General features: G+C 39.7%; 1 protein-coding gene across 1 annotated transcript in view; it reads right to left on the reverse strand.

Annotated features, from left to right (window-relative positions):
• The window catches only part of tmem131l (transmembrane 131 like), a 31,554-nt gene extending 18,297 nt beyond the window's left edge, over positions 1-13,257 (reverse strand). The window contains exons 1-4 of the mRNA XM_085409490.1: positions 13,072-13,257; positions 12,250-12,323; positions 6,234-6,277; positions 501-572 (exon numbers count right to left, since the gene is read on the reverse strand). Coding sequence (XP_085265616.1) covers positions 501-572; positions 6,234-6,277; positions 12,250-12,323; positions 13,072-13,195 — 314 coding nt within the window. The 5' untranslated portion in view covers positions 13,196-13,257. The remainder of the gene's footprint in view (positions 1-500; positions 573-6,233; positions 6,278-12,249; positions 12,324-13,071) is intronic.
• Positions 13,258-14,338: the final 1,081 nt, after the last annotated feature.

Below are 14,338 nucleotides of genomic sequence, written 5' to 3' on the forward strand. Positions count from 1 at the left end.
TCTTTTGCCTTCTGCATTCCAAATCTATGACATAAAATATGAACTAATAAAAGCTGCTTGTGACTGTTTACCTTTAAGCAGAAGCAATGGGGACTGCCGTGCAACCACAGTATTGTGCCTAATAGACTGTGTGTTTTGGGAGTATCAAGGCAAACAAGTTCTTCAACCCTCTGCAGTGTGTCTGGATGCTGGAAAACCAAACTGACTGCTATACTTGGCTATTCTAACAATGAAGGGCCCTCAGTTTATGAAATGCTCCCTTCTATAGTATTCATCACAGTGACAGATGACACCACTGGCTTGCTTTAGCTCTACATTAAAATAACTCAGTTGGGTTTTCCACATCATTCATTTGAGATGGCAAAATCAAATCACATTTTTTTCCCCCTTGTCTTATGCTGCTGACTATATAGTTAAAGCTGTCATCCTCTTCAGTACAATATTAACAACAGCAATGCTTGGATAGAAATATTAAAGCAGAAAGTGAGAGCAGCACTTACTGGGTCCCAAACTCTAACACTGGAGGCTGAAAATGCAAAGCCTTCCCATTCTCCTGCATATACGGGGAGGAGCTGTTGATCAAAAGAAAAACAAGCAAAAACAAACTGTTACCATTTGTGCATTTTGACTGAACACAGAAAAGTTGCAAAGCTCATAAACAATTGTTTAGGATCTTCAAAAACTGTAGATCAAAGAAAAAAGACTATTTTAAATGAATAACTGTGAGTGTTTGTCAGATTTAGTGACAAGTGAAAGATATGATGAGTAAGCAATCAATACTTCTAAAAATACGTCTGCAGATGCAGAAGTCATTGTTGCTTCTGTAAAGTGCAAATACAGATATACTTTTTGTAAACAAAGACATTTATTGCACTCGTCCTCATGGACATTATTCATTTTATTTTTATTTATACCCCATAATATAAATATCTTTGACTATTTTCTTATTGACAGTACGGAGCTTGAGTACCACCAAATTATTACATCTGAGTTTTGGAAAACAAGCATTTTTTTTTGTTGTCATTTGGTCACAAACTGTTTTTTCCAAAACCTGGGCTCATGCTGAACTCTGAACGTTATCATATCTGAAGACAAAGTTCATCCCTGACAGCAGAACAACAAAGTATTTATACACATAAAAACCGCGACTCTAAAGCTCTGCTACAAGGACCAAAGTTAAACACCAAAAAAGTAAGGAAGGGAGAGTGACACTGCTATTTTACAGCCATCTTATCAGTAAAGCCAACGCCCTCAAAATAATGGCAACAGTGCCCGTGAGCAATGAATTTTATGTCCACAAGATACATCGCACATCCCGCTGTATGCTGAAAAAACAAAACAGCATAGTTCAGATCATATACATCTTTAATTTACCTCAGTTTACTATACTTCTGTAGCTCTATCCTGAGCTGCCAAGTGTACGTACAGTAAACAATGCAGGAGAGTAATACTGAAAATGGTCAATTCATACAGCAACTACTGTCCTTCAGCGATACTTCCTTATACGCACACACACCAACTGGGCAAGCTAGATTTTGTTAGAGATACACAAAAGGGGTGGCATCTTCTGCTGGCCATTGTAGCTAGAGAGAATATCTCACAAACTGCTAGTTATGTTAGTACCAGTTCCTCATATCAGTCACCGATGGCCATCTACCACAACTACTTATAGTATTATGGGGTCTGCTATCACAGCACGAAAGCATGGGTGCAGGAGAGGAAGTGACTGAGCTGCTGGTGTGGCCACATTCTAAGTCTCACGACACAGCTAGAGGTGGAAGACGCTCACTTCTATATAAGGGCAACATATGTGCTAATACACAACAGACCAAATGAAAACCACTTTGTAAGCAGCGCAGAGCTGTGTTGTGTATCTGATGTCAGAAAATGGGCCGTCACTAAAAACACCACAAGGATAACAAAGAATTTTTAAGGCACGCGTTTATTTTCTCTTTAAAAGTAACAAGTACTTTGACTGAGTCTGGATCTGCTCTTTTTCTGATGTCAAGCCTCTTCTCACAGATCTGACTCAGTGTTAGCGTAATTTTTGTTTGTCCTTGACTGCTCTTTTTAAAGGTGAACAGATTAATAACTCTTAAAGCTATTTTTTTAAAGAAAAAAATGATGATGAAGTAACAGGTCTACTGGGACACCAAGATATCCACAAGGCATTTCTCTCTCCCGGAAATCATGGGATTTGGGATTTTGGGGGTTACTAAAAGGGGTTACTAATTTTGGGGTTACTAATTTTGGACTTGGGGAATACGTTTTAATATAAGCAAAGTTCAGAACAAATGGCGCACAGTCAAAGCAAGAGGACCCTGTGCAAAAATGATCACACACTGAAGATGGCCACGGTTTACAGGAAGGTCTGTACCTTTGGTTTTGGTGTTTGGTGAACAGTGTTTACTGCTGAGTGGAAAAATTACAAACTTAACATGCTATGTTGTTGAAAAAAGCCATGATTGATTTTACACTCAGGTCCACTACACTTTTATACACAGGTAGCTGAAGAGAAACAGGTGAAATAACAAATCTGCTCTTAAGGAACTGTTTATCTTGTCTACTCTACCCTCTGGCCAATCAGTAGGTGCAAAGAGAAGGATATGTAAACAACAACAGTTTATTTCAGACTAAACAACGCCCAGTATTCATAACGGGTGTTGGAGTTTGCAAAAGGTCACAAATATAAATATAAAAAGGCACCAACTCTGTCGAACACCATTTTCATTGGCCGATACAAACGTTGTGATCATACAAGTCATTTGACAGTAAAATGGAAAATCGGGAAATCTGATGCTGTACTTGTTAAAACAGAAGATACAAAAACATCCCAAGTGTGAAAAAATGCTCCCCCCAACTTGACTAAACCGGCAATGATACAGCTATCAACCAGTGTGAATAAATAGATGGACATACAATTTCATAATTACCAGCAATGTTCTGCATGAATGTATTAAACGAGTAAACGGGAGGGAAAATAAAATTATTGGTTCTGCTGGTCCAGTCCTCTTAAAAACCACATTCAGACCCCATAAAATTAGCTCTTTATGATTATCAACATATCAGCAGAGCACAGTAATTGTGATAACTGCAGAATTCAGATGCTACACCTTCTCTTGAAGGTGGTGTAGCAATACAGTGACACTTCTGAAAACGTTTCACAGAGAAACACGTGCAAATGGATGTCAAGTAAATACTGAGTTAAAGAAAGAATGAAGGCACAAATATAATAAAAAAAAAAAAAAAACACAGATGAACTGGCTGTGGCTTGTTCAGAGGAACAGTGCCTATTGCATTACATAATAAGGGCTTCCCTCTCACGTTCAGTATAGCTCTAATTGTTTATTGATTTCTAGCCCGTTAAACAGTATCATCTCAGTCTTAGAGTGGAAAAACTGTGTGTGGGTGATTGTATGAGGGGTCAAATGTGAAAGGGAAATGAGGTTGTGTGCTTGTACAGAGGAGTCCCGTGCCATGGCTAGCATTGTTGTTTCAAGCTCAACAGTTTCACCACATTCATATAATTAAAAGCACACTTCTCTACTGACTCGGAATAAAAGACCACCTGCAGAACAATGTTAACTTCTGCAAAAATTCTGAACAAATGTTAAAACGCAAAGTGAAACACACTCCTCTCTCTGTAGTGGTGAGTAGTGTCAGGCTTCGTTCAGATCTTCAAAGGTTAGCTGGGGGCTTTTACCTTGTCATGTGCATTAGGAACTTGGAATTTGCTGTAAATTCAAAAGCAGCTGCCCATGAAGAAAAACCCAGCCTCTTAACAAGCACACCACAGAGCTGTAGTCTCAGGGTTCTGTCCACTGCCACAGTACAAAAATAACAAGTTATGTTTGGTGCTATTTGAGCTCTTGGATATAACTCAAATAAAGTCAGTGTTAGGCTAGCAGTGACCTGAGCCACGCTCCAGGGAAAGGGTTAGGACTAGACAAGGGTTTAGATCAACTTTATTCACAGACATGTGAACTGACAATGACGTTAAATCCACATGCCACAGTATTAACAGTATACCTCGATAAAGCATTATCATAAATGATCCTGGTGGAGAATAAAGTAAAAAGGCCTAAAAAGAGAAGGATGTAGGACTAAGATATTTTGACGCACAAGAGCACAGACAGAGATATCATTAACCTCTGCATATGCTGCCTGCTTTGCTCTTTAGGCTGGGAGAGGGTGACGGCAGGCCTGGCAAGTGCCTGATAACCCAGGCACGAGAGGCCTCATGGCTCAGGAGGTCTTGAGGTCAACCAGAACTGCAAAGCCTCTTTTGCTTCTCACCTCTCAAGATTTAAAAATAGTCATATTCCCACACTGTTCACCAACTGCTGTCTACATGCAAATCACATTAACCTCAAGATGCTTGTCAATTTAAAACAGCTACAGATTTAGTCTTTCACGTTTATGAAAGCTGGCATTGGCTAAAAGCTATTTATTTTAACAAAAGGTTTTAGTGATAATGTTTTTTAATAATCAACACTGACTGCATGATATAAAAATACATTTATTTTGATATTACTAAATTAATTAAGTTGCCTGCTAAACTCCATATGTGGTCTATTCAGACACTTTCTATTGCAAATATTAAATGAATTTACTAAACTACTGCATGCTGATGCTGACGAGTGCACTGAAATGTCTCTGTGGTAAGGTAGCATCAAAATCAACCCAATATTAAAATGGTACAAAGAATTGAGAATTTCTTCAACCTGACAACCAATTACAAACGATTTGATCAAGTACCTTGCATATTCCACAAACATTTCTCCTGGTTTTCCTTTTTGGATCTTTCAAATAAATATGATGATTCCCATTTAGAAGCAATCTGTCATTCCGAAACAGAAAGACTATGTTTATATGACCAAAGTAGCGCTAGTATCTTTTAAATTTGTGTTCTATTGATATCCAATCATATGCAGCATGCATGTATCTTTTCTTTCTTTGCAAACCCTTCCTTCTCTCCATTTTTTCCTCCTTACTCCCAAACTCATATCAGGGACCTTGCTTTAGGTTCCAAGAAAACGAAAAATGCTTCTAGTTGTGCCAGTAAAATAATCACTTTGAGTAAAGACAGGAAGAAAACACCTTTCTGGGAACATTGGACTGCCATGTATCTGACTCTCTTTGCATGAGTGCAAACCAAAGAATGTGCAGGACAGAGGCCAGATATGCTGTCATAAACGCATTAGCTCCACAAAGCAGCCTTAGAAGGTTTCTTTTTTTTGAGAGAAAAACAGAAAGTACTTTCTCATTTGATTCATTCAAACTAAACTGCTACAATGAGCTCACCATCCACAGTGAGTTTGACTAGACCGTCTGCTCCCAGCAAACAAAACCCATTCAGAGACCGTGACAGAGAAAACATGTACGCCTTTTTCAAAACACGCAGATAATTCAAGAAATCAGGGATCATGAGACTGGGTTAGGAACACACTGATAAGCAGAACAAATAATGGAACAGTTATCAAAAAATCTTATCTTTTAAGGCAGGAAACACTGCCTTAAAGATAATCAGTACAGTCTCAGAGATTGTATTGAACCAGCATAGGCACTAGAGATTTTACTGACATTTATTCTGCTCAACAATTATTTTTGGAAAGATAACCAAGAAGGCTAAGGCAAGAAAATATTTACAAGTGCAATTGAACATGCCTCAAGATTGCTCCGTTTCTGAGCAGCCATCAACACCACTAGCCTGATAGTGAGCAACACTATGAGCTGTTGAGATTCTGAAGAAAACGTCTATTTTTCCAACCAGTTTTAAGCAGGAACAGAAACAGATGGGAAAGACAGAGCTCCCCTCCTTTTTCTTTCAAGGAGTTCTAAAATTAGGCAGGAATTTGGTTCTGTGCCTCTGTAACGCACGCCCCCAAACTCTCTCCATCACACCCCCTCACTCACCAAAATAAACAACACAGTCTTTGCCAGCATGCAGGCAAAGACTTTAAGCTAGTTACACTGAAACCACACTGCATCATTTGTCTGTGTGAAGAGAAAAAACACGTCACCCAGCAGCTACAGTTTAACGCTGCATATTACACAAATCCCTTGACGCAACATCTTTAAATATAGAGCATACAGTAGAATTTAAATTTGCACCCTGCTAAAGAAACCCTTATGTATGACAAGATCTCTATGTAGGTTTTTTATTTGTTGGTCATCATGCGTCTTGTTGGCAAGTCTCTACCTAGGTATTTAGTTTTAGCTGATAAGCTTACCTGCCCTCGAGTGGAAGACCCTCTTTTCTTCGCTCCTTCTCCACCTGAAATTTGATGGAAAAAAACAAAACAAAACATGAACCAATTTGCATCAAATTTGATTTTACTGTGAACCTGGAACAGTCAGTGGAAACTTAAAATGGCATTAGAGCTTGTGCATCCTGGCTCTAACCTCATGTCTGCCAGTGTTGGTGGACTGTCATGCAGTTCTTAGAACAGGGCAATAAGAATCTGCTTTATGGATGACTACATCTTCTCTCTACTAAAAAGGGCGTTTTATGTCTGAACTCATCTTTACAATGGACCCCCCTCAATCTACACACAATACTTCATCCACAGTGACAATGCAAAAATGATGTCCTTGCACAGAAATATCCCATTTAAGTAGGTATTCACACTTGAGCTTATGTGTATCCTAAGATCGCCCTGAAGATGTGCTTCAACTTGTTAAGACCTCATGTGCCCCTAATTCAATTCACTGAATAATCTGGGAAGGACACTGTTTGCCTATAAGGTCTCAAAGCTGATAAAGTAAGTCATAGTGAAAACTAAGCCATGACCCAGCCTTGAAATATTTACGCAGACCTGTGAAACAGGACTGTTTCCAAAGACTAATTTGAGGAATGATACAATGTCAGCACCATTATAAGTTTCCAGATCATGTTAGCCTCCATCATTCTCACAGGGAAGATATTTGTAAGCAGAGTCTTCATAGACTTGAGCACACAACCAAACTGATTAATTGGAATTGAGAATGATGAACTTCAGTTTGACAATGAAGATCATCTAGACTTCCTTTCTATAAGGTCCTCCCAGCATTACAAAGACAAACAATGGTGCAGCACTCACCAATCAGATGGTAAAAGAAACTATACATAACTAAGTCACAAAACAACCCACAGGGGGGCTCGTCTCAAGACACCTGAATAAATCAGATCATGAAAAGCAAAATCCTCAGGTAGCCATGGCTAAATAGTCTGAATAGTAAACCTTTTCCACCTAATGTTAGGTAGTTAATTTGTGGGTTTGACCATCAATTGAACTGTTTAATTGGCACTGAACACTACACCGTCTGAGAAAGTATGATTATACATAAGTAACATAAGTAACATAAGTAACAGTCTTTTCTAATTCTGTTTTGTTCAGTTTACCGCAGGGCTCGCAAAATCGCTAGTCAACAGGGTGATATTCACAGGTGGGCAGACGTGAGCAGGTGAGGTACTGGAGCCTCGAAGAGGTTTGCCCACAGGAAGCGAAGATAAGAGTTACTGAGATAATCCTTGACTAATCAAAGAAAAATTGGCAGATAAGTCGACGACTAAACTGATCTTTAGTTGCAGCCCTAATATACACATAAAAATGATTTTGGTGTATTCCAATTTCTGTGAACTTATACTGTCAGCATTAACAATAATCTTTTAAAGGTTTTCTCTCTTTTTTTTTTTTTTTAACTTAAACTGATCCATGTTCATGATAAAACACTGACTGTTTATATAACTTTCAAAATCTGCACACATTTTCAGGATCATCAAATCAAATCAATTCAAATCACTTGTATTGTCACATCACATGTGCAGGTACATTGGTAGAGCACATGTGAGTGAAATTCTTGTGTGCGAGCTTCACAAGCAACAGAGTTGTGCAAAATACAATAACATAAACAGGCAAAATATACGAATGGCTAAATCTGAAACTAATAAATATATGTACAATATATAATAGTATATGCAAAAAAAAATTTTTCTGGATGTGTATACTAAATGTTTTTCTACGTGTGTGTGTGTGTGTGTGTGTATACACATATTTTAAAATTAAATAGAGTCAACAATAAATAAAATATATAAAAATATACAGAGTTGAGACATGTGCAAAAAAGTGGCATTAATGTACAGTGTGGAGTGCATAATGTTGAAGTTCCAGTAGTGGAGGTGAGGTGTCTATGAAGTGTTCAGCAGTCTGATGGCCTGGTGGAAGAAGCTGTCTCTCAGTCTGCTGGTACGGGACCGATGCTGCAGAACCTCCTTCCTGATGGAAGTAGTCTGAACAGTTTATGGCTGGGGTGACTGGAGTCCTTGATGATCCTCCCCGCTTTCCTCAGGCACCGCTTCCTGTAGATGTCTTGGAGGGAGGGAAGCTCACCTCCAATTATCCGTTCAGAGCACCGCACTACTCTCTGGAGAGCTTTGCGGTTGTAGGCAGTGCTGTTGCCGTACCAGGTGGTGATGCATCCAGTGAGGATGCTCTCAATGGCACAGTGATAGAAGGTCCTGAGGATGCGGGGGCTCATGCCAAATCTTTTCAGTCTCCTGAGAAAGAAGAGGCGCTGTTGCTCCTTCTTCACTGTTTTGTTTGTGTGTACTGACCACGTAAGATCCTCAGCCAGATGTACACCAAGGAACCGGAAGCTGCTCACTCTCTCCACAGCAGCGCCGTTGATGGTGATGGGGGTGTGTACTTCTCTGCACCTCCGGAAGTCCACTATCAACTCCTTTGTCTTTGCGACGTTGAGGGTGAGATGGTTGTCTTGACACCAGTGGGTCAGGGCGCATCTATGCCCACCCAGTTAAATTAATAAAGTACCGCAGACTACATCAGTTCAAATGATTCCCGTTTGCAGCTAATAAATATCACACACAAATAACGGGAACCAAACGTGGACAACACAAAAACGCAGGAATATCTCTGAACAACTGAGTTCAGCTCAGATTTGCCGGTCACATCCTTCTGCTACCGGACCCGAGACCTGCCCATGTTGCGGTTCTGTGGAACCCGAAGAATGGAAAGAGACGGCAAGGAAGACCCAAAATAACATGGAGGAGGACTTTCCTTGAAGATTTACGCTCAGCCGAACTGTCATGGGATGAAGCAAAAACTGCTGCGATGGACCGAGTTCAATGGCACTCTCTTGTCGCCCAATGCGCCGATCGGTGCGGGAGGGTCTAAGTAAGTTGGTGGCATTTAACAAAACGTCACTTTTTTTTAAAAAGTAGGAAATGCATTAGCAGATTTAGAATTGAACTGTAGAAGACCTGACCATTACAGCTGATTGTAAAATAACATGGGACAACTTGAATGGCGTTCTAAAAGAAATTTTTGAAGGATCCTTTAACAGATTTAAAAATGTCTTATCTGCACAAAAACTGGTTCCTATTTGTATCATATTGGCAACCAAAAACCCATAAGCGAAATTTAAATGCTTTACAAGCAATGGATATAGAACACTATTAATCACCATGAAAAACAACTATGCTCTTTAATTCTTCTTTTTCTGATGTACACATAGGTTTCCTGCAGAATAAAAAGCATGCTACCAGTCATTCCTTCCAGTATTACATTTGTGTGAAGTAGGAATCTAGTTACCCAAAACATTTCCCATGTACTAAGCACTGTTTTATGGTAACAGTAGTGATGGGAATATTTAACTGAAAGCTGTTACTTCTGTAACAGATCTAACCCCGATTTCTGTAATAAAGGTGTGTAATATGCTCTGCATGCTCAGGGTAACAAAGTGCAACACTTCCTTGGTCCTATTTTGAAAGTTCACTTGCTGATAAGGGAGTGCCCTAGGTCTTCCTACCTCATATTTTACTGTCCTACTGGCTCAGTAGCTAGGCTTCTTTTCTGGCAGGTTCAATAATTTAGGTGGCGATGGGAGTCCTTGTCTTTACATTCTAAAGTAAGCTGGAGGGCCACTCTAACCAGAACCTGCAGCAGATGGAGAAATGGTTCATGTGCTGCTAAGTAGAGCTCACCAAGGACGCAAAGCACAACAAGGACTACTCTCAGCAGCTGCAGTCTGAGACAGTGGATTGGAGTTAACGTGCTGGATGAGAGGCTAACCGAACGACAGCTGATTCATTTCTTAGCTATTTTCCCCCCCTCTTCTGCTATTTGCAGAAGTTGAACATACATACTGAATTATTTAATAACTGTGAAACTGCATGAGTCTTCTTTCAAGACAGATATGTACATAAATATATTGCCATTGCAAAAACAGCCCTGGGCAAGACATTGAAGCTAAAATTAGTCACAATGGAAGTTAGATCCACAGCTATTATTGTGCAAGTGTGCAAGTTTCTGGTGTTCTTCCAAATAGGCAATTTTTAAAGCAATTGATGTTTCATGCATAGTGCTCAAGCACAGTATAAATTTGTGTAAATAAAATAAAATAAAATTCAGCTATAAGAGAAAAATGCAGAAATTTCCATTAAATGATGTAAGGCAGACATATTGCCTTCGCTGCACACGGACCAGTGAAGCCACAAAAAGCCCTGGGGTGTGTGTGAGTGGGTGAACAAGAAACACTGTAAATTGCTTTGTAGAACTGCTAAGGGTAAAAACGCTTCATAACAGCCGACCATTTAACCACATAAACCTTTCCCCAGCATAGCAGAAACTACAGGCCTCAGCCTGAAAAGCTCCAGCTGATGTAAATTTCTTTCAAGAACTCAAACACCTTTAATAGTTCAACTAAATGAAACAAAAATAATTTCACTAGAGTGTGCACAACAATAAAATAAAAGCTTATGCTGCTCACTGCAGCAGCTGAGCTGATAAAGCACGAAAAGGAATATTCACAAGCACAGCAGCAGTGTTTGTAAACGATGAGTGCAGAAATGACAAAACCCAAACAGGAAGATGAAGCAGATAAAACTGCAATTTAAAATTACCAGGGAACTTCAACCAATATCATTAGACCTGACCCATAAAGCATGTTAATGGTTACAAAAAGCACAAGCAAAGGAAACATGCAGCATTTACTGCAAGTATTACAGGAATGTATTTACAGCCCAGATTTGATTCTGACGATATATCTGCACATATGACACTGCATCTCCAGCATCACTACTTCAGTGAGCCCACAGCACTGGGGTAGAAGATAGACATCCATGTTATGCTCTGTTTCACATAGCTCATGTAACTGAGACAATCGCTCCATCCAATACTACATATGACACTCAACAATGTCAACAAGCCAGTCACCTGCTAACTGATCTGCAAGGTAAGTGTGGAAAAACAAAACACAAAAGAAACATCAAATTCCTCCCCTCGGCATATGAATTATTTATCAGCGTATACAACTCACACTAAGAACTATCTGCAATGCTGAATCAACTGCTTCGGTGTTATCTCTGGTCTTTGGCAATTACCGTAGGGTGCACACCACAAAGCAAGCTTGTAAAAAGTATACTATACAGTGGCAAAAATAAACTCTCTGCAAATGTTTCTGTGCAAAGGAGGCCGGCTTTTAATCTTTTAATTGAACACAAAAGAATAATATTGAACTCTTTAAAAAAAAGAAAAGGTATGCAAATAGTTTAGTTTGCATCTAGTTTTTCACCTAAAGCAGCCAAACTCTCAACACTGTCTCCTTGCAGAGTTTTTCAGGAAAAATGCCACACACCCCTTTCAGGTAACCTGACAAGCCAGCTGGTGACTTCATGATAGGTTTATCAGTAAACACCGAACTTGTGCTGTTTACCCTTGCTCTTGCCTCACAATTACATAATAATCACAAACACCCAAACACCTCATTGAAAATGACTGGAAGTACTTAAAAAAAACCCAACAACAACAAAAAAGAACTGCATAACCTAGACTAAAATGTGTGAACCACAAAGCCGGAAGCAACTGCGAAGAAGTCTTCAGGCTGTCAGCGTGTGTTACTAACTGAACTCCACAATGGATAGCACGTACAAAAGAAAATAAGGAGGAGCCACATGACAGGTGACCTCCCGCTCTGCCTTCACTTTGGAGTTGTTTAATGAACTGTGACTACTAGCAAGATAACTTTTCTTGATAACTGTGTTGACAAAATCGTGGCTGGGTATTGACGAGTTTTTCCCTCTCAAACACACCCAAATCAGTCTGCAAACTGAGTCCAAAAACATCGGTGATGCTTTAACCCACACGTGTTCACTCATGCTGTCTGATGAGCTGCTTCTTCTTCTTTTTTTTTTTTGGAAGTGTGCACATAAAGAGGCAAATACAAACACAGCCATTAGAAGGCACCTACCTGAAGCGGGACTAATGGCTCTGCATCCTCTGGTTGCCAGACCTCGACCACGCTGGGTGATATCTGACTCAGAGCTTTGTAGGGAACAAGAAATCAAATTAACAGTTAGGTGCTGCCCTGAGAAACTGGGCAACATGGAAAACAACACACTCTGGTGGAAATGCATCCAAAGCACCCGAAAAGATAATAATTATAACATAAGTAATTAAACCTGCCAAGCCACAGTAGCATCATCTCTTATTACGAATGAATCAAGGGAAACGGAGTGGGCGAGAATGACAGGCAAGTGAGGAAATGAAGCCTCACAAAGGCTGTTTGCTAGCTGCTTGTTTAGCTGGGGGTTAGCTCGGTGGCTAACGAACTTGGGGAAACATCTCCCCTGCTGCTGCAGCAAACACGACTGTATGGTCATGTAAAGGGCAGCTTACAACACCGCGTAGATTTATTACAGTAACAGCCGCTAAGTGGACGTTCAAAGTCTCGACAACCCGCTACTTCCATGTCTGAGCAACTCAGTTTCGTTAAATCAAACAGCAGAGGGGAATTGGAAGCTAGCAAGAACTCACATTAGCGGGGTGATAAAGCACTAGCTACAAACCTCTCCCGAGTAAAAACAAAATAAAAATAAAAACACCACTTTAACTTTTATTTTCATTATTTTTCATACACTTAGACTGGCTGTGGACATTTCAACTCGTTTCTCGTCTTCCACAATAACAGCCTAGCAAAATTAAAGCACATTTCTTCTTTTTTTTTCTCTGCAACGGTCGCGTGAACGTACCAGCCCCCCCAAAGCGGAAAATAAAGACGAGAATAACAAACCTTGGAGCTGAGCACCTCCGTGCTGGACGCAGGGTAAAAGTAACTGTAGTATTCCTAGTAGTATATTGATCCACGTTTTCCTGTGACAGTGGCTGCCTTGGTGGAAGTCTTGTAGCCCCGCCATGCTGCCCGCTCTGCTAGCAGCCTGCCTTGTGTTTCGCTGCGTTGGTCTTTCTTTCTCTCAGCAAGCAGAAGCAGCAGCAGTTCCCTCCCTCTCTCCCTCCCCGCCTGCTCAAGCAGGCTACAGGCACTGCAGCGAGGCACGAGGTAGAAAGCCAACAAATACCATTAAAAAATAATAACAAGTCTTTATGCAACCCTACATAAAACTGTAAAGTAGCCGAATACTCGAGGTGAAACAACTGATCAAACGCTGTATTGAATCAAATGCTGATATTTCTGACTAGCTTTAGTTAAGAGCTGCTATTTGATATTAGAAATTAAAACATAGTTAAACTTATCTGCACTTCAACCCTGCTAGAACACATCCCCAGACAGGTACAGCTCCCCCTCCCCACTGAATGGCTTTGTACAGAAACAAAATCACAAAAATTACAATTAAAAAATAACTTGAGTATTATTTTAAAATGCACTGCTATTAATGGCAATACACCAGGAGATCTCAAGCTGAGTGGCTTATAAAGCATTTAAATGCTATTGTAGATCAGCCGTGATCTGTCAATTTAATATACATGTACTAACAGTAGGTGTAAACATTGAGATTCTGGAAATACTATCTGTAAATGAGATCTGCTTGGGCTTTATCAGATAGAACATAAAAGTCTGACTTACACATGGAGTCCGGGTTCATGTTATAGCATATACAACTAAACTAATAAAAATATTAGTGTCCGGTATAGAGAGCCTTTCACTCTGATTCCTTTTAATCCATATTCTGCTAATGACATTTTTACTACAGATGTATTCTCCAGTCCTGCTACTTTTACTTAGTGTCAGTAAGTAAATACTTCTAAAACTGCTGGTGGCACAGTATTTCCAAGTGGGAAGTGACTAAATACATTAAACTCTACTTAATTTTAAGATAAATGTTTCATTTCAGGCCAAGATATTTACACAGCACATTAGTAATAATAGGCTAGTAATAATATAATAATGCATAAGCTTTCAAGTTGAGTATTAAGATTTTACAGTGTAAAAATAGTCTTCTAATATATTTGCCCCCTGTCCAGATTAATCCTGTGTGGCCTTGGCCAGTTGTATATCAAACAGTAACTTCCCACACCTTGATCTTCTTCAGCAGTAAAAA

Source organism: Rhamphochromis longiceps, linkage group LG6 (assembly GCF_057381845.1).
Source record: "Rhamphochromis longiceps isolate RC_006_pf linkage group LG6, R_longiceps_female_GT1.1, whole genome shotgun sequence".
Lineage (NCBI taxonomy): Eukaryota > Metazoa > Chordata > Actinopteri > Cichliformes > Cichlidae > Rhamphochromis > Rhamphochromis longiceps.